Source organism: Perca fluviatilis, chromosome 2, assembly GCF_010015445.1.
Source record: "Perca fluviatilis chromosome 2, GENO_Pfluv_1.0, whole genome shotgun sequence".
Taxonomy (NCBI): domain Eukaryota; kingdom Metazoa; phylum Chordata; class Actinopteri; order Perciformes; family Percidae; genus Perca; species Perca fluviatilis.
Window position 1 is genome coordinate 43,954,312 of NC_053113.1, and position 21,731 is coordinate 43,976,042.

The 21,731-nt window shown below is 40.6% G+C and overlaps 1 protein-coding gene across 7 annotated transcripts in view; it reads left to right on the forward strand.

Annotated features, from left to right (window-relative positions):
* Positions 1–21,731, forward strand: part of nf1a (neurofibromin 1a) — a 393,989-nt gene that overhangs the window by 127,743 nt on the left and 244,515 nt on the right. For all 7 annotated transcript variants that reach the window (XM_039824923.1, XM_039824958.1, XM_039824930.1 and 4 more), the window contains exons 16-17: positions 1,601–1,724; positions 2,165–2,411. In XM_039824923.1, coding sequence (XP_039680857.1) covers positions 1,601–1,724; positions 2,165–2,411 — 371 coding nt within the window. The remainder of the gene's footprint in view (positions 1–1,600; positions 1,725–2,164; positions 2,412–21,731) is intronic.

The following is a 21,731-nucleotide window of genomic DNA, read 5'->3' on the forward strand; positions in this document are numbered from 1 at the left end:
TTTCAGGTAACATTACTGTTGACGTTCAAACAGGCCTGGGTGTGTGTTTTGAGAAATATCTTTATACTGCAAGGCTATATTTATTATATTATTATAAGTTGGATATTGGATGTGAAAAGAAGGAAAGAAGTGTGTGAATTTCCCATACCAGGAGTAATTTATATAGTTCTATTTTATTGATCCATTATCTCTTCAAAATATGTTCTATGTAAAATGTTCTATTGAAGAAAAGATAGAAAATAAATATTTGTGTGTGCTGTAAAGTGGTTAGAAAAAATTTGATCGGAATCGGCTAAAATCGGTATCGGCTGGCCTAACTCAAAGAAAATCGGAATCGGCCTAGAAAGTTGTAATCGGTGCATCTCTAATATCAATATTTTTAAACAAAATATGGGATGAGACAATTCCATTTATATTGATATAGTTTCATGTTCCGTTACATAACCCATTTCTTCCATAAAGCCCTTACCCTGTGTAACTTCGTCCTCACTCTCCTGCTGCATCTGCCCAGCTCCCTTGCTCACAACAAGTTCCACACAATACGACACGACAATAAAGATTACCTGATGCCCTGTAGCCGGTAAAAAGTAACGTCAGACTAGTAAATACAATCAGCCAGTTGCCAGATTGGGCTAGTGCTCAAAAAAGCGCTGTATATCTGCTCTACTCTCTAAAACTTCCCTCTAAAACACACAGGCTTGGTTAATTCATAGATGAAATGGTGCTCAGTCCTAAAACATACAAGGTGAAGCATAAAATAACATTTCTTGCGCGTTGGAGAAAAACACGACTAAATTGAGAATGATGAATCATTTTATACGTAGCTCCTTTGGGTAATAATTTTGTGTGTAGCTTGTTTGTGAAAGAGAGCCAGTGAGAGACGGTGGATGATGCTCTCAGAGCAGACGGCTGTTTGCTATCTGAGAAGAGGAGTAATTTACAGTAAAGTTGTCAAGCTGTAAATGTACTTTTTCACTGTTTCACTGTTACAGGAGAACATATTCAGTATTTTTTATATCTAAATATCATCATAATAAATAAATAAAGCTGTTTAGGGCCTTTTTACTTCAGACCCCCAGGCGGTTGCCTACCTTGCCTAAATGGTAAAGTCTGCTTTTGGCATTTTTTCCCGTGAACCGGGAGTGTATTCCAGCTGAGTTTCTGACCGTGAGTAGCCGCTACTTGGATTTGTGACTAGGGATGGGCATCGTTTGGATTTTAACGATTCTGATTCCAACAACTCCAAACGATTCCAATAAAGAAACGATTCCGATGGAATCGTAATTTTTGAAACGATTCCAATTAGGAATCTGTTCTCGATGCCCAACCCTATTTGTGACACAACTATGTCATGGCAGGTGTATGCTCAGGACCCAAGGAAGCGCAGTGTGAAGTTGATAAGATGAGTGGTTGAGCTGAGTTGTTGCAAGCAGCAGTACCAAAGGTCCAGCAATCGGCCAGTTCCGAACAGGCATGTTTTAAGCGGGCACTAAACTAGTTGTATTAAAGACGGGAAATATTTATGACATTTAATGTTCTTAACTTATATTTGAAAATTTTCATGATAATGACTTCCTTCCTTTTTTGCTTCTTTCTTCAGTTCACAGGTGCTCTTCCTTATATGCCGCAAACTGATTGGTCAGCAAATGATTAATGGGACAGAAGTTCTCAAATGGCTGAGGGAGATCCTCATCTGCAGGAACAAGTTTCTTCTCAAGAACAAGGTACAGTTTCTTAATTGTTCCAACAGGCTGCTTTATTAGTACCAAAAAATCAACTAAAAGACAGGGGTAATGACAGGCCTGCCAACAACTGAACAACTGATGCTGAACTGTCTTCTTTTGGGCCAATCGGTGAAAGCGACTGGAGTCAAGAGGGCACACACAGAATCTTCTAGTTTCTCATCTTAGTCTCATTTGATCAATCCAACACATGATAGTATTGGTGTCAAAATTGGAGGAGAGTGATTTTCTCTAAGGCGCAGATAATACGCGCTACTTGGCTGCCGGCTGTAGTCTTTGTGCTGTGTTCCAAGTGTAACTTTTTGGCCAAGATACAGTCATCAAGAGGCGACGCAACAGTCAGCCTTTATTGACACTAGTTCTTTGCCGATTCCTAGTGTGTCCCCAGTTTGAAATGTATTTTTGGCCCTTGATTGTTCCAGGAGTTTGCCACAATGGGTGGTGGTATCCCCATCTGCCGGCAAGCGCAGACAAAGCTAGAAGTTTGTCTCTACATGTTCCTGTGGAGTCCAGACACCGAGGCAGTGCTGGTGGCCATGTCGTGTTTTCGCCACCTCTGTGAGGAGGCTGACATCCGCAGCACTGCTGACGAGGTGCCAGTCCAGAACATCCTACCAAACTACGCCACCTTCAGTGAACTGGCCTCCGTCAGCAACATGATGGCAACAGGTCAGTACTGCTGGTCCCCCACTCTTCAAGCTGAGTTGTTTAAAGTGATGGTTCGGAGTAATTTCACCCTAGGGTCCTTTGCACCATGATCTCGAGCCAAACACCCCCCCAGAAGCTTTTTTCACCTGGGTCGAACATTGGGAGCGTTAGCGTAGCGTAGCGTTATCAGCTGAATAGCTTAGCGCAGAGGCTAATGGATCCGAAGTGTCTCTTAACATTACCCCACTAATAATGCCCGAAATGATACCAAGCGTCTACAGTAGTACAAATAGGTTATGCACTCATAAAACGATGGATTGTAAAATTTGTAAGTACACCAGAAGTTTATGTAAATAACACTTGCCTGCTGGCTTCTGCTCTCTGCTGCTGCTGCTGCTGTTGTTACTACCGGGCAGTAAGAGTGCTTAGGGACATCTACAAATTACAACACCGAAAAGAGATGCAACAAAAATATTTATTAATTTAATGATTAAATAAGGTAATGTCTCCAAACTTACCTCAATTATTACTTGTCTTCTGCTAGTTATACTACAGCACTTACTTTAAAAAATAAGTTAAATTAAAAAATATTTTTGTTGCATCTCTTTTCGGTGTTGTAATTTGTAGATGTCCCTAAGCACTCGTCTTACAGCGCAACAACAACAGCAGAGAGCAAAGCCAGCAGGCAAGTGTTATTTACATAACCTTCTGGTGTACTTACAAACTTTACAATCCATCGTTTTATGAGTGCATAACCTATATATACTAGTGTAGACCTTTGGTATCATTTCGGGCATTATTAGTGGGGTAATGTTAAGAGACACTTCGGATCCATTAGCCTCTGCGCTAAGCTATTCAGCGGCTAACGCTACTCTACGCTAACTCTCCCAATGTTAGACCCAGGTGAAAAAAGCTTCTGCGGGGGTGTTTGGCTCGAGGTCATGGTGCAAAGGACCCTAGGGTGAAATTACTCCGAACCATCACTTTAAGTTTCTCTTCTTAAATACTATAACTTGTTCAGCACTGCATCTCACCTTTTGACATAATGTTTTATTATTCAATGATTTTATTGCATTTTCATACTGTGCTATGCTTATAACGCTCTATAAGTATAGTTATAAGCATTTATGAATTAATCATAATGCTTTATAACTTTAGTCATAACACATAAAGCATTTTTAAAATGACTTATAAGGTCAGGTATCATAAAACTAATTGCTGGTCACTTTGTGTCTATAATGCATTATAAACACATTCATAATGAGTTTATTTGCTTATAGCAATGTATAAGTATAGTTATTAGCACTCATGAATAATCATAATGCTTTATAACAATTATAACACAAACTATTTTATAATGACTTATAATGTCAAGTGTCATAATACTTTATAATTGCTCATCACTTACTGACTACCATATTCTATCCATGATTATAGTGTATTATAATTCTCATATAAGACATTATAATGTGATTACAGGTTACTCTAAGTGGTCATTGGATGGAAGTAAAGTAATGCAATTCCTGAGCTATAGGTAGATATAATACCTTACAAACAGGTTATAATTCACTATAATTGGTCATTGTTTGCTTCAAGTAAAGTGAAAAAGAATTATTTAAATATATGCAAGAAGAACACAAAAAACTTCGTAAAATGTATTCATTTGTTTAACAGGTCATAACAGAAATTGAGTAATCCAATTTGAAATGTCTTGGTAAAGAACAACTGAATAATGGACATTTCCCTAATGTAATGTAAAGATTCAATTTACTCAAATTATAGATAATACCTGAAGCCATTTCTACTTCACCTGTAACTGTAAATAACAGACAATAAGTACTCTACTGGTAGTACAGGTAAGGTACTACAATTTAACACAACTGAACGATGGACCAAAACATCCCCCAAACTTTACCCACTCTAAACACTAATGCAACCTATTTTGGTAAATTCACTTTTACACTAGGTTCGTAAGGAGATAAGGAACATAGGTAACACTTTACTTGAAGGCATCTACATAAGAGTGACATGACACTGTCATGACACATTAACCCTAACCGTACTAAAAGAAGTGTTATGTCATAAACGTTTATGACAATGTTTATGACACGTTCATGACAGTGTCATGTCACTCTTATGTAGATACCTTCAAGTAAAGTGTAACCGGAACATAGACTGTAATAACCATAAATGAAAGTGCACAGACAAGGTAAATTTTTTGCTTAAATTTGCAGGTAATAACTAGGGATGCACCGAATCCAGGATTCGGGTTCGGCCGAATATTGGGCTTATTGACAGGGATCGGTTTCTGCCGAACCTTAGAATTTTTTTCCACTGAACCCTACACTTGCACTACGCGCTCTACGCTGGTCGACGTAATGTAGGCGGACTGTTCAATGCAGTAGGCTGTGAGAAAGTGAAAATGGAACTCACGTGCAACAAAAGCGCCGCCCGGCAGCATCCCCAGCCAAAAGAAGGCAACCCAAGCTGAGCCACATGGCCAACCCGCAATGCCGACCTGTCCCGTGGTGGCAAGGATCCCAAACAACACACGACATCGTCACTCAATTTTTTGACAATAGCGATGTGCTTTCCTACAATGTGAAAAGAGCATGTGAATTCAACATTAAGTTGTTACATTTAACTGTTTTAGAGGCTGTGGACTTTGTTTACTTCATTAATGTGTTTACTGTGTTAATGGACTGAGGATGGGATTAGTATTGGGTTTAGGATTTGGCAGAATCTTAACCAGTGGATTTGGTATTCGGCCTAACCCCAAAAATCTGGATTTGGTGCATCCCTAGTAATAACTCAAACATCTGAATAACATAGTAATGAAAATAAAAAATGGCCTTTTAAAATCAATAAAGACAATCAGTACTGCGCGAGGCACACAACACATATGAATGCATCTGAAAGATATTCACATTGACCAAAAACTGATCTAATCTTACCCTCTTTTCTTCTCGACCGACTCCGAGCTGAACTCTTCACAGCTTCTTCCCGCGATGCCAGATCTGGTTGTTTCTACCTGAAGCTCCTGCGTGCTGTCTCAAATATGTCTTACAGGCAGCTGGAAAACAATTATATGAGAGTGGTATGAATAAAAAAAAACATAAGTCACAGTTAAATTAAAGGTACAATATGTAACATTTCTGCTTTAAAATGTCTAAAAATGACCATACTTATGTTATATATTTTTATGAGTTGTGTTCTTACACTATCCCAAATGTTTCCACCAAATGTCAAACCCAGAGAAATCTGTTATTTTATTTTCAGACACGGCACGTTTCCTTTAGTCGCCCGTCAGTGGCGTCATATAACCTTTCACCCTCCAGTTACTCTAACTTCCGTCAGAACACTGGCACCAAGATGATACGTTCAGGAGTAATTGTAAATCATGCAATGTCACAGAAAATAAATACTTGTAACCGTAATACTGCTTTTTTTTTGGCCATAAAGCATCATTTTGTGATTAATTACATCCCACTTTTTATCACAGTAATACAACAGATACCTTATTTATTTTGAAAGTTCAATATCGACAAGTAGCTAACATTGATGCTAATGCTTTGTGGGTAACATTATGAGGTTACAACATCATTCAACACGCTTTAGTATGACTGTTTTCGACCACAGTTAACAGGACTGGGCTAACCACGAATAACTTCACTAGCAACGTTAACTGTATAGATAGACGATTAATCTAATGCTAATTTAGCCAGCTCGAACACCCCGGTCTGTCTGCCTCACTCCCCGGTCGCAGAGACTCAGTCGGGGATGACAGCTGACAACAGCCCCGGGACATATAGCTAGCTAGCTATCGTTAGCCCCCAGTCAGCTATCAGCCAGCTACTTTTATTACAGCAACCCCCCGGCCAGAACTTATCTCCAGTGCCTGGTGCTTACGACGCTAACGGCAGTTTAATTAAACGTCGGGAAACGGACCATATCAGACCAGGCACCGAGTCACAACAGCGGCCATCCATAGAGTTAGCTAGCTACATCTCCGCAGCGCTACCGGTGTATGTGCTGAAAATCTCCTCCCTGCCGAATTTCTCCCCTCTTCGCGTTAAGCTGTCTTTACGGTTAGCTAAATTAACCTGACAAAAGGTGAGTTAAGCACCAAAACGAAAAGTTAAGATTACTGAAAAGTGAAGGGGAGATAATTCCGGGCAGCTGGGAGATGTTCTGCTGCTGCACAACCGGCATCGAACGTCCTGGCTCGCTGTCGCGGAGATTCCCCCGACAATCCCCACCCCACCCGTCTCTCAGCCTCGTTTAGTAGCTAAGCGTTACAACAAACCCGTCCGCCCGGTGTTGAAACGATCCAAAAGGTGACACTGATATGTGAAATATTTTGTGTTTTAGCTGCTGGCTACTGTTAGCTTGCTGGCTCACGAGCTAACTGGTCAGCTACAAATAAAAATCTAATCAAGAAAAACGTAATTATGTTGGGGAAACTGCAGCTATTTTATTAGAATGAATAAACGTAACGTGAATAAACTTGAACGGGTAAACTCGTCCGTGAACTGATGCATTCTAACTGGCAGCGAAGGTGTTTAACACTTAAAACTCCCATAATTCCACGCAACTTCCCAACGTCATCAAAAGTCCATTTTTACCGTCCATTGTTTTGGTTGAGAGACCCCTAGTGGCAGAAAGTTACATATTGTACGTTTAAACAAGGATCTGGATAAAACAGTAAACGTTACTTACACACAACAACAAAAAAAGTACGGTTAAGATCGGTATCTATTAACGTATCTATGTCCTTATACAGCAGAATGAATGATATTTATTCAATGAAAGCATATTCTTTAAATCTTACCCTTGCTCCGGTTCGTAGCGCCTGCTACAATTTGTCTCCGAGTTGTGAAGACGGCGTACTGCTTCCTGTAAATTACAAGACCAAAATTAGAACCGCAAGCAGTTATGACGGGGCCCAAGCCTCTGATGCCAGTTGCCCCCGGGGAGCTGCGCCAATGCGGGGACCTAAAGCATTACGTGGGGGGGCAAACATTTGTGAATATCGAGAGGTTTGTCATAGGCGGCGATTTATTTTTTCGTCCGTGGGTGCTCACAGCCCTAAATAAAAGTAGTCAAAAATTGTTTGCATTTCAGAACCTTAGAAAATGGACAGCGGCTGACACAAACACACACACCTATTAACTCGATAATTTAGTCGAAAAGTAGACTTTCAACTCAGGACAGCGCCACTTCTCACAAATACAGATAGGATTGGAGATGAAAAGATTAACTGGCACGTAACCCCGATCAGCTTCGTGGGAAATTAAGAATCGATGACACCAACATAACCAATCACACTATGACAGACTCTCCACTTAGCATCAACTGCAATGTTTAATTGCACGGTATCGGCGCCTATGAATGGTGTTGATTTTGGATTGAAATCCGTCCACTCTGAAGGTTGTAGAAACTTTGTCAGGTGGGTTAAGAAGTTTATTGTAGAAAACCAGGGGAGCACACGTAACAAAACGTAACGGTAGGAGGTAAACATCAGTAAATATTGAGTGTAAGCTGCAAGGTCTGTGATACATTCCCATTGCAAATATTCCATTAACAGGGCAAAACTCTTATAAGTTGATTATAGCGCCCACTAATGGCCGATCTTTGCCAAATTTGGTACAAATCCTCAGAGCGGCATGCCGAACGAGCAACACATCTACAGTTCTATATATTTGGAGTCATCCAATGCAAAAATAAACATATTGAACATTATAACTCATAAAGGACAAACTATTAACATTTCTTACACAAAGTATCAATCTGGAATGTAACAGTATGGACTAATTTCACAAAGACCCGAAAAACTCTGGACTTCTAGGCTGGATGCAAAACCTTCTGTAAGGGCTAGGAAGACAAAAAAAACATGAGCAGAAAGGGGCAACTATTAGCTTTTAGCTCCAAAAGACCCTAAGTTTCGACTATTTATAATTATGAAGTTATAAAGTGCCGTTGGCGTTGTATACAACATGCTCGACCTCAGAAGGGGTTAAAAGGCCCAAATTGGTATATGTTGACTATAGCGCCCCCTAATGGCCAATATTCGCCAAATTTGGTACAGAGCCTCAGAGCGGCATGCCGAACGAGAATCACAAGTTTAGTGTTGATTGCTTTTACTGTGGCAGAGATATTGCAATTGCAAATTTCCCATTTAAGTGCATTGAGTTATTGGCCAAAACAAATACACGTTGCTTATAGCGCCCCCTAAAGGCCGAATTTCGCCAAATTTGGTAAAGAGCATTGTAGTGGGATGTTGAACAAGGATCTCAAGTTCTTTGCTGATAACATGTAATTTGGCCGAGATATGATATGTGTGTGGTAGCTGGCTAGGAAATTTGTTTGGTCGTCAAATGCGCATACTTTAACGTAGCAAAATTCTTTGTACAACTTTTGGTCAGGTCTATCTGGAGATGCTATCTACAAGGTTTTGTGCAGATCGGTCACACGGCCTAGGACGAGTTTGAAAAGTTGGTTTTGCGGATTGCGCGATATTGCGAAAAAACGTAAGCGGAAATGGGCGTGGCCTATATCAGGTAATTCAGCTTGATTCAAGGAACACGTGGATGTAAGAATTTCTAATGTGCGATGTGTAATGTGGAAGTTAAAGACAAAAATCTATTATAGCGCCACCTACTGGTCCACATGTGTAATTTGTGGTAGGTGTGGTCCATGGCCCATTGTCCATCTACCCTGTAAATTTAAAGTTATTCACATTAGTGTAAGTGGTAAATTTAGACATGGGTCCCATAGGCCACGCCCACTTTGACCCCTCAGTACCCCACTCTAGGGTTGGCCTCAGGATTGGCCCGTAGATGGTACCCATCAATGTTTTTATAAATCTGATGAGCCATTCATGAGATATAAACTTTTTGTACTTGTAGCGCCCCCTAGTGACCAATTTTGGTAAAACGCGTGGGGGACCTCCAGAAGGTCATGGCAAAGAAGAATCTAAAGGTTGGCATTGATAGCATTTATTTTGGCCGAGATATGGCAAAGTTGGTGTTTTCATAGTTGGCATAGTTGGCTACACAAATTTATCCAGGGAGTAGATGTACGTTTTTTGAATGTCGGGTGTACGATGTGGGAGTTATAGGGCCAAACGCGTTTTATCTGCTATAGCGCCACCTAGTGGTGGAAGTGGGTCAATTTTTGAGCATGAGGTCCTTGCTGAGTTTTGGACCAGTCCTGAAAATGGCAACCCCCCACCTTGTATGGTTTAGGCTGTAGTCGGAGATTTAGGCGGAGAAGAATAATGGAAAAGAAGAAGAGGAAGAATAATCAGTAGAAAAACAATAGGTTTCCACAGCTCCGCTGGAGATGTAAACCGCGTTACCTTGTAACACGTGGTTCCCATGCCCCCTCGGGCTTGGACCCCTAAAAATACACTTTTATAAAGCAATTCACCCGCGTTTAAACTGGCGTCCACGGTGGGGTTTAAAACATTACTGCCAAGTTTAAGTAGCCTGTTTAACATACAGTCATTGTACTTCTCAAGAGTTAATAAACAGTATAGACTAGCTCGCCGTTTCATTAATAATCATATACTTACATTGTCTTTTCCTTTTCTGTGAGCGCATCTTTATGGAGCCCCGAGGCGACAAGGAGGAGAGAAAAACCGCTCCGTACGTCTTGAACAACTCCTGTGTGAAGTTTGACAGAGTGTACAGACAACTCTTTTACCAGTTGGCCTGAAATACTCCCATATTTTGGAAGCTTTTGCTCTAACTCTCAGACTCATCTCCCTCCCTATTTTTCAAATCGAAGCAGTGAATGCAGGGGTAGGGGGCGCGACAGAGAGAGAGAGAGACAAAGAGGAGCAGATTAACCAGCAGGGCGCAGACGGCGCACACACTGGTGTGGAGGTGAATTACAGTGAGTTTTAATGGAATACTGGGAAATCTTAATAACAATAGGACAATTGAAGACTAGATTATGAGGCCATTTCAGCAGAGCCAACAGCTTCATATGCCAGTGAAGGTGACATTGATATGTGAAATAATTTGTGATTTAGCTGCTGGCTAATGTTAGCTTGTTGGCTCACTAGCTAACTGGTCAGCTAACAATCTAATCAGGAAAAACGTTATTATGTTGGGGAAACTGCAGTTTTTTTTTTAGAATAACATTAATAAACGTTACTAAATGTAACGTGAATAAACTTGAATGGGTAAACTCGTCCATGAACAGATGCATTCTAACCAGCGAAGGTATGTAACACTAAAAACTACAACACCCATAATTCCACGCAACTTCCCAATGTCATCAAAAGTCTGTGGTTACCATCCATTGTTTTGGTTGCGAGACCTTTAGCTGCAGAAAGTTACATATTGTACAAATACCACAAAGACCAACCGTCACATCAGATATGTACAGGTGCTAAACAACAACAATGCAGGAGAAATGACTACTGCTGGTCCGTATATATCTGTCCTCTCTACCTACGTGCTTCAGCCTTCCCTTCATCCATAGATAGCACTCCACCTTGTGCCACCATGGATGCATAATAAGGACAGGGCCAACCCATATGCTGCTGACCACTGCCATATTTACTTCTGCGGATATTCTGTATCCTAGCAAGCACATTCTAAAAAGGTGTCTTAGCTGAAAAAACGCTGCACCTCCAAAGCTCCCAGTTGGGTGTTTCAGAAGAGCGTCTGACATTTCGTGGCGGCCTTATGAAACAATGACCAGCGATTGTCCAACCTATGAGAATTTGGTCGGTACAAGAACATATCGACCAACCATTTATTTATTAAAATTTTTAATTTTATGTTATATTCAACAACAAAAAAAGACAATAGCAGTTGTTGAAAACATATCCAACAAAATATAATATAAATATATGAATGTAATATTTAGTGAATGTCCTTAATTTACATGTGCGAAAAGGAGTTGGTAGAAGTATAATCTTATTTAATCCTACCGCTTATTAACTAAATAATTATTTACAATAACTTAATACAATTCTAGAGTTTGACACATCACTTTTCACACCCACAGTTGCATAATTACAGTTAAATACAGTTTATAATTTACGCAGCTACACTCACCTTAAAGATTATTAGGAACACCTGTAAGATTTCTCGTTAATGCAATTATCTAATCAACCAATCACTTGGCAACAGCTTCAATGCATTTAGGGGTGTGGGCCAGGTCTAGACAATCTCCTGAACTCCAAACTGAATGTCAGAATGCGAAAGAAAGGTGATCTAAGCAACTTTGAGTGTGGCGTGGTTGTTGGTGCGAGACGGGCTGGTCTTAGTATTTCACACTCCAGTGTGAAAAAACATCCAGTATGCTGCAGTCCTGGGGGGGCGAAAATGCCTTGTTGATGTCAACTTTTTGTAGTTTTCTTTGCTCGTGTTGCTGCTTACAAGCACGTCCTCTCTCTCACGCAAGCAAGCAGGTGCGTCATGATCTGTCAATCAAAGAAAGCTAAATGCAGGACTTATGCGGCTGATGCATCTCCACCCAATCAGATATACAAAGCAACACATATATACATACGCTATTTTAACCATTTTCTGTTACTTAGTTACACCAAATTGATTTTAAATATTAGGCTACAATGTATTACAACCATGAGAAATACACCATTATCTTTGCAAAAAAAAGTATGTCAGTGAGTGACAAGCTTACTTCACAGGGTAAGTAGAAATGCTTTCAGGTATAATCTATAATTTGAGTAAATTGAGTCTTTACATTAGTGAAATGTCCATCATTCAGTTGCTCTTTACCAAAAAGTTGTTTCAAATTTCAAAAAAGTACAACATTTCTGTTAAACATATAAATACATTTTACAAAGTGTTCTTGCATAGATAAATAATTATTTTTCACTTTACTTAAAGCAAACAGTGAACACTAAGGCGTATAGTGAATTATAATCACATTATAATGCCTTATAGCAGTTACAATAATAATTAAAGCTGCAAGCAGCGATGACGGGCCCTCGCTTCTTGCCCCGGGGGGTACTGGCAAATGCAACATCACATGTAGACCACACATTCTAAGTTTCATGTAAATCAGAATAACTTTTGCTAAGATAGAACCGTTCATGTTTCGACACCCACCTACAGGAAGTTGTTCCTCCATGACTTGCGCATTGTGTTAGCTATCAAAATTCTTTTGATAACTTTTAGTTACGAGGGTCCATCGAGTATATATCCAAGTTTTCGTGCAGATTGGACTCACGGCCCAGGAGGAGTTAGACAAAGTAGATTTCCCATATATCGCAATGTGAATAATTAATAAAAAAAATTCTAACAGTGCCATCTAATGGCCGATTCACTCTAAATTTGGCTTGGATGGTCAAGCCCCTATGCGGAACAACTTTGTCATGCTTGGTGGCAATCGGAATAAGTCTTGGTAAGATACGCAACGATTTCGACAGCCCCCTACAGGAAGTTGGTCCTCTGTAACTTGCGCATTGTGTTAGCTATCAAAATTCCTTTGATATGTTTTTGTCATGAGGGTCCACCGAGTCTACGTGCACATTTTTGTGCAGATGAGACTCACGCTCTTGGAGGAGTTAAAAAAGGAGGTTTTGCTCAAAGCGAATTTGCTAATTAATTACAGAAATTAAAACCGCGCCATCTAAAGGCCAATTGACGCCATATTTGGCAGACAGCCTCATTGGCACATGAGGAACAACAGTTTTAAGTTTTGTGTCCATCGGAATAGCCATTCGCAAGATACAGCCATTCCTGTTTCCACACCCACCTACAGGAAGTTGGTTCTCCATAACTTGCGCATTGTTTTAGCTATCACAATTCTTTTGATAACTCTTTGTCACGAGGATCCTCCGAGTCTGTATGCAAGTTTTTGTGCCGATCGCACTCGCGCCTCAGGAGTAGGTAGACAGAGTAGGTTTCCCATATATCAATATTTTACGGATTAATTAAACAAAATTAAAACCGCGCCATCTAATGGCCGATTGCCGCCAAGTTTGGCAGAGATGCAAATTCTACCATGAGAAACGACCTTGTCAAGTTTGCGCCATCGGAATAATTGTTGCCAAGATAATGCAACTTCCTGTTTAGACAGGAAGTTGCTATAACATATCGCATTTTTTCAACTATCAAAATTCTCTGGATAACTTTTCGTCATGACGGTCAACAGATACTACCTGCAAAGATTCAAGAAGATTGAAAACCACGGCCTAGGACAAGTTCGAAAATGTAAAACACCTGAAAAATGCATAATTAAAAATGGCGCCTTCCGCGGTTCGGGAGCTAATGAATGTAAATGAGAAATTATGTCCGCCAGTGATAAGAGCTCACGGTTATTAAATCTGGTGAAGATTGGACCAACTATGTCCAAGTTAAGGCCTTCCACGCATTAGGGGGCGCTATGGAGCCCGCTTACGGGTATGAGCCAAATCGCTGTACAGTCTCGCAAAGCTCCCAGGTGTTTATGTGCGCCAATTTTTGTGAGTTTTCGGATGTATATGAGGCCCCGTCAAAATGTTCCCCAAGGGCTAAAACCAATTAGGGGGCGCTATAGAGCAACCATACCACTCTCAAGCCTAAATGTGTATTCAGATGAAAGAGTTTAATATTCTGCACATAGCTGCAAAATTTTAAGAGTTTTCGTGCATCCTAAAGTCCTCAAACAAGTGTTCGTAAAATGAAGATTATTGCACGAAAACCAAGATTTCGGAAATTTTAGAATTTTGTAATTTTTTCTAAAAATAGCTCCATGGAGTTCAAGATGAGACCTATGTTCCCTCAAAAGTTGGTATATTAACTTATTACTTTTTTCGGAATTAAGGCGCACGTTAGGGGGCGTTATGGAGCCCCCTGGCAACACCCGAGCCCAATCACTACAGAACTTTGCAATTTTAACCAGTTGTGACATGTGTGCAAATCTTTGTGAGTTTTCGTGCATGCTAACCCCCTCAAAAATGCGACGAAGGACTCGGAAAAATAATAATCTGACGAAAAACAATAGGTTCCTTCGCACTTTCAGTGCAAGGCACCGTTGGGGCCTTGCACTTTCGTGCTCGGGCCCTAATAATAATAATAATAATGATAATAATTAAAGCTGCAAGCAGCGATGACGGGCCCTCGCTTCTTGCCCCGGGGGGTACTGGCAAATGCAACATCACATGTAGACCACACATTCTAAGTTTCATGTAAATCGCAAAACTTTTGCCAAGATAGAACCGTTCATGTTTCCACACCCACCTACAGGAAGTTGTTCCTCCATAACTTGCGCATTGTGTTAGCTATCAAAATTCTTTTGATAACTTTTAGTCACGAGGGTCAACCGAGTTATATCCAAGTTTTCGTGCAGATTGGACTCACGGCCCAGGAGGAGTTAGACAAAGTATGTTTCCCATATATCGCGATGTGAATAATTAATAAAAAAAATTCTAACAGCGCCATCTAATGGCCGATACACTATAAATTTGGCTTGGATGCTCAAACCCCTATACGGAACAACTTTGTCATATTTGGTGTCAATCGGGAATAAATCTTGTTAAGATACGCAACTTCCTGTTTCGACAGCCCCCTACAGGAAGTTGGTCCTCTGTAACTTGCGCACTGTGTTAGCTATCAAAATTCTTTTGATATATTTTTGTCATGAGGGTCCACCGAGTCTACATGCACATTTTTGTGCAGATGGGACTCATGTTCTAGGAGGAGTTAAAAAAAGTAGGTTTCGCTTAAAGCAAATTAGCTAATTAATTAAAAAAAATTAAAACGGCGCCATCTAAAGGCCAATTGACGACATATTTGGCAAACAGCCTCATTGGCACATGAGGAACAACTTTCTTAAGTTTTGTGTCCATTGGAATAGCCGTTGGCAAGATATAACCATTCCTGTTTCCACTCCCACCTACAGGAAGTTGGTCCTCCATAACTTGCGCATTGTTTTAGCTATCAATATTCTTTTGATAACTTTTTGTCACGAGGGTCCTCCGAGTGTATATGCAAGTTTTCGTGCCGATCGGACTCACGTCCCAGGAGTAGTTAGACAAAGTAGGCTTCCCATGTGTCAATATTTTGATGATTAAATAAAAAAAATTAAAGCAGCGCCATCTAATGGCCGATTGCAGCCAACTTTGGCACAGTTGCTAAACAGGCCAGGAGGAACATCCTTGTCAAGTTTCGGGGCAATCGGAATAATTGTTGTCAAGATAACGCAACTTCCTGTTTAGACAGTAAGTTGCTATAACTTCCGCATTTTTTCAACTATCAAAATTCTCTGGATAACTTTTCATTATGAGGGTCAACAGATACTTCCTGCAAAGATTCAAGAAGATTGAAGTCACGGCCTAGGACGAGTTCGAAAGAATGAAAAACACCTGAAAAATGCATAATTAAAAATGGCCGCCTTCCGGTTGGGCGGAGCTAATGAATGTAAATGGGAAATATGTCTGCAATGATTAGAGCAATATGGGTATTAAATCTGGTGAGGATCGGAGCAACTATGTCCAAGTAAAGGCCTTCTACGCATTAGGGAGCGCTATGGAGCCCGCTTACAGGTATGGGCCAAATCGCTGTACAGTCTCGCAAAGCCCCCAGGTGTTTATGTGCGCGCCAATTTTTGTGAGTTTTCGTATATATTGAGGCTGTCAAAAATGTGCCCAAGGGCTAAAACCAATCAGGGTCACATAGGCCACGCCCACTTTGACCAGTCCGTACCTTACTATAGGGGTGGCCTCATGACTGGCCCTAGATGGTACCAATCAAATTTTGTAAAAATCGGATGAGCAGTTCACGAGGTATAAACTTTATGTACTTGTAGTGCCCCCTAGTGGCCAATGTTCGTAAAATGTGTGGGGCACCTCCAGAGGGTCATGGCAAACAAGAATCTTAAGTTTTGGGTTAATAGCAATTATTTTGGTTGAGATATGGCAAAGTTGGTGTTTTCATACTTAGCTACACACATTTGTTTGTACGTAATATGTGCAATTTTTATCCTATAAAAATTCTTTACTTGGCTACATGCCAAGTTTCATGCAGATCGGTCTCACGGTCTAGGAGGAGTTCGACAAAGTAGGTTTTCAATAAATCGCCATTTTTCACGCATAAAAGTCTAGGCGGAAATGGGCGTGGCCTATATCAGGAGATTCAGCTGGATCCAGGGAATGCAAAGATATATGGTTTTTGAATGTGATGTACGGCTTGGGAGTTATAGGGCCAAACGCGGGTTTTTCTGCAATAGCGCCACCTAGTGGTGCATATGAGTAATTATTTTGAATCTTTGCAATTTTCACCAGTTGTGACATGTTTGCAAATTGTTGTGAGTTTTCGTGCATGCTAACCCCCTCAAAAATGCGACGATGGACTCGGAAAAATAATCTGACGAAAAACAATAGGTTCCTTCGCACTTTCAGTGCAAGGCACCGTTGAGTTTTGTGTAAGGCACCGTTGGGGCCTTGCACTTTCGTGCTCGGGCCCTAATAATTAAAGCTGCAAGCAGCGATGGACGGGCCCTTGCTCCTTTGCGCACGTCGGGGTTACCGGCGGAAGCCGCTCCTTGCGACCGTGCATTTGCGCGGCACTCAGACACCGCAAATCGTCACCAATGAAAAGGGAACTCCCCGCTGAGTTCAATGATACCTCACACAAGACTCTACGTCATACGGTTCATTAGTTGTGAAAGGGGCGTGGCCAAAGTATAGGAGGCGGGTCAAATCATCACAAATTAAAAATGGAAGTCTCTGCTGAGTTCATTTATACTTCACATAAGACTCTACCTTAAATGGGTCACCATTTATAAAAGGTGGCATGGCTAAGCACAGAGGGGCGGGCCAAACAATCGCCAATGAAGAAGGAAGTCTCTGCTGAGTTTAATGATACCTTACACAAAACTCACCTTAGATGGGTCAGAATTTATGAAAGGGGGCATGGCTTAAACATAGGGGGCGGGCCAAACCATCATTAATGAAGAAGGAAGTCTCTGCTGAGTTCAACGATACCTCACAAGACTCTACATCAAACGGGTCATTAGTTATAAAAGGGGGCGTGGCTAAAGCTTAGGGGGCCGGTCAAACCATCACCAATGAAGAAGGCAGTCTGTGCTGAGTTCAATGACACCTCACAAGACTCTACCTTAAACGGTTCAAATGTTATGAAAGGGGGCGTGGTCTGAGTAAGTGGGCGTGGTTAAATTATAGGAGTATCACATGTAGACCACACATTCTAATGGTGCGTTCTTTTTGTCTTGTAATCGCGACTAGTAGCTCGAGCGTGACGTCACATCCGTGTCGAAAAACCGCGGGTTGATGCGTTCTTTTTGTCACACATTACTACGAGTCAGAGAAAAGATGGATTTTTGTAACATTTTTAGTAACATTTAGGATTCTATTCACCCAGTTATTGACATATTACGCACATATATTTCACAGTTTGATACATGAAAATTACGTTTTGATTAACGTTAACGTTAACGTTAGGCTACTGCTCTGCTTTCTGCTCAAGACTCGGCTTAAAGCCATTGTTGTCATATAGCAACCGAGCGTCTCTAGCCAATTTCAGCTGCACAAGCTACAAAATAACTATTCAGGCGGTATTTAACTCATAATAAGACTGTAGCGACATGCTTATAGGTAGCAGTATACAGCGCTATGTGTACGACTTCTTCATTTGGTTACAAGAAAGGCAAAAGTGCTTAAAATTGTAGAAAACCACAATGTTTACTACGTGTGATGCACGACGTAGCCATCTTTGAAAGTGAGCTCAGGGTCCTCTGAGTTCAGACGACTTGACGAGTCGTAAATACGACCTCAGGGGCGTTCTTTTTGCAACTTCCGGGTCGTAACTCCGGAAAACAACTTCGGTGGACAAAAAGAACGCACCATAAGTTACATGTAAATCGGATGATGTTTCTCATATAAGGTGCATTTCCTGTTGCCAGCAGGGGGCGCTATGACCAAAAGTAAATTTTGCCCTGTAGGTGTCCTCAGGCCTGGACCCTTGTCAATCGTGAGAAATTTTTAGCAGACACGACAACGTACACTCAAGTTAAAACAACTTCTTTGTTCATTGCTAAACACTCAAAATGGCCGCCATGCCACGCCCACACCGTCTTACGAAAAGTTTTTCTTTTAATAACTTTTCATCTTTAAGGTGTTGAGATGATACAGACCAAGTTTGAAGCCCATCGGATAACATCTCTAGGAGGAGTTCGTTAAAGTATAGCGCCTTGACTTTTAGGCCTACTTCCTGTTGCCACTAGGTGGCGCTATGACGTTAAGTAAATATCGGCCTTTATTTGTCCTCAGGGTTGGACTCTTATGAATCCTGAAAACTTTCGAGCCAGTTGGACAATGTACACTCAAGTTACAGCCACTTCCTGTTTGATGGCGAAACGCACAAAATGGCCACCCCGCCACGGCCACGCCCTGTGACGAAAAGTTTTTCTTTTAACAACTTTTCATCTTTAACGTCTTAAGTGGCACAGACCGAATTTGAAGTTGATCGGATGAAATCTCTAGGAGGAGTTTGTTAAAGTACGACATGTGGAAATCAAAATCCAAAATCGCACTAATTTCGAACTTTGAAATCAAAATGGCGGACTTCCTGTTGGGTTTAGGGTATGGCTACAATGACTTTTATTGTACATCTTGACATGTTACATATGTCTGCCAGGGTTCATGAGTCTACGTTAAACACACTGCAGGGGCTATATTTTTTAAAACTTTTTAGGGGGTGCTAGCAAGCCATTTTTGCGCGCCTATTACCGAAACCCTTAAAGGAACACGCCGACTTATTGGGAATTTAGCTTATTCACCGTAACCCCCATAGTTAGATAAGTCGATACATACCCTTCTCATCTCTGTGCGTGCTGTAAAGCTGTCTGACGTCTCCAGCGGCATCAGCCCATCACAGAACAGGCTGAATGGTTCCAGTAATCCTACTGCTCCAAATAAGCGACAATGGGACCCAGGTTTGGATTCACCACTTCAACCCTATGTACAATGGTTCATGGACCTTGCCTACCAAAAATTACACACATGAACCACTAGGTGGCGCTATAATGACGTAAAACATGTTTTTGCCTATAACTCCCACAGTCTACAGTGCAGATTAGAAACCCTTATATCCACGTGTTCCTTGAATCCATCTCAATCTGATGATATATGTAATTTGTCCATTTGCGCTAAGAAGTTTTTTCACAATATCGCGCAATGCGCAAAACAACCTTTTTCTATCTCCTCCTAGGCCGTGCGAGCTATTGGCACGAAACTTGGTTGGTAGCATCTCCATACAGACCTGACCTAAAGTTTTCCAAAGAATTTTGCTACGTTACACCATTCACAATTTACAAGCAAACTAATTTTCGTAGCTAGCCACAAAACACAAACTTTAGCATATCTCGGCCAAATTAATAGGTATCAAAGCAAAACTTGGTATTGTTGTTTGACATCCCACTCCGAGCCTCCCTACCAAATTTGGTCAAAGTCGGCCATTAGGGAGCTCTATAATGAACGTGGAGGCCTTTTGGCAAATAAGTCAATGCATTTAAATGGGAATAATTTGCAATGGAAATATCTCTGCTGCAGTAAATGCTATCATCACAAAATTTGAGATTATTGTTCAACATGCCACTCTGCGGCTTTCCACCAGATTTGGTGTTGATCGCCCTTTAGGGGGCGCTATAATTGAGGTAGAAGTGTTTTGGCCTTTTATGCAGTGAAGAGGAAATTTGCAATTGCATTTCACTACAGACTTTAGACCTCGCACTTAGTCAAATTTCCTGACTTTTGCCTCGCCGTCATCGTGCTTTGGGTTCTCCTTTCGCGAACTCCGCTTCCGTGGGCTCTTAGCGTCGTCAGGGACGAAAAAAAGTGACTTAAGTAGAAGTGCTCTTTAAGCACAGCACTTAAGTAGAAGTTCTAAAGTATTCAACATTTTTTGTACTTAAGGCAAGACACTACAGGTGAATAGGGAATTATTTTTTACTAGCAGATATCACCATGAAACTCTGCCAGTTGATTACTTACATTAAGATGAGAAAAAAATTTATTACAAGTTTTCTGTAATTTAATGTTTAAATATGCAAATTATGCATTATCTAATGAAATATGCGCTAATTTGCATATATTTTAAAAAATAAATCTGAGTATTGGATAAAGCCATGTTCAAAATTATTTTTTCATTGTGTTCACATATTAGATGGGGAAAAAATTACAGAGGGATTTATGGATATCTACTTTTGTTATCCTGTAAATCAGAATATACTGTCAATAGCCTTAAAAAAACGATTTTCGCCATGTTTTTTGGAATAAAATGCTATATAAATCAGGCTAGGAATAATATATTTACAAATCCCTCTGTAATTGTCTTCATAGGTACAAGACTGGAAAGTGTGGTGTATAAAGGTGCTACTGAAGTGGAGATTTCGTTCTTGGAGTGTGAGAGAAAAGTCATTTTGAGAAAACGGGCTTTAAAGATTTTTATAGCAAAATTCCACTAATTTCTATTGAAAGCCATTAATTACAGACCCATATCCCTTCAGTTCCAAGTAAGATCCATGTATCACACTGTTTAACATCCAAAACACATTATTTCTTCATCCATCACTGATCATAACATCCAAAACAACACATCAACATGGCCTTCAACTGAAGACCATTACATCACAAACTTCAAACTGACAGAACACAACCATTACACAGCCTAGTTCCGCCAAGTTAGTTTACAGTCTACATATCCATGCCAGCACCATATGTAGGGCCCTCCTCCATCTCCTGCTGATGTCTTTTCACTATTTTGTCTGTGCTTATACTTTTACGGCTCCGCTTTCCACTGGTGGAATGGACACTATTGGCTTTTGAGATCCTAACCATGTCATCACCCTTCATTGCATTGACAGTCTGTGCTCTGAAGCCACAATGTCTCCATCACAGCCAGAATGGCAGAGGCACCCTCATTGAATGTAGAAATAGCCTTCATGGCTGCAGTTTTTGGACATTGGGCCCATATAATCAAGTTGAGGCATGCGTTGGCATTCTGAGTGCCTCCATGCTGCACTGTCACTGGACATCCGGTGATACACAGGGATGAGCTTCTTATGAATCATTCAAAAGACCAATATTTAGAACATTGGAGAAAGCAATCAAAGTAGACTAAATTGTTATTAAACACATTATTTTCACACTGTCGAAATCAGAATCATTTTTGCTAAGATAACGCAACTTTCTGTTTAGACAGGAAGTTGCTGTAACTTGCGCAAAATTTTAATAACTTATCGTCATGAGGGTCAACAAATACTACCTGCAAAGATTCAAGAAGATTGAAATCACGACCTAGGACTAGTTCGAAAGAATATAAAACACATGAAAAATGCATAAATTAATAATGG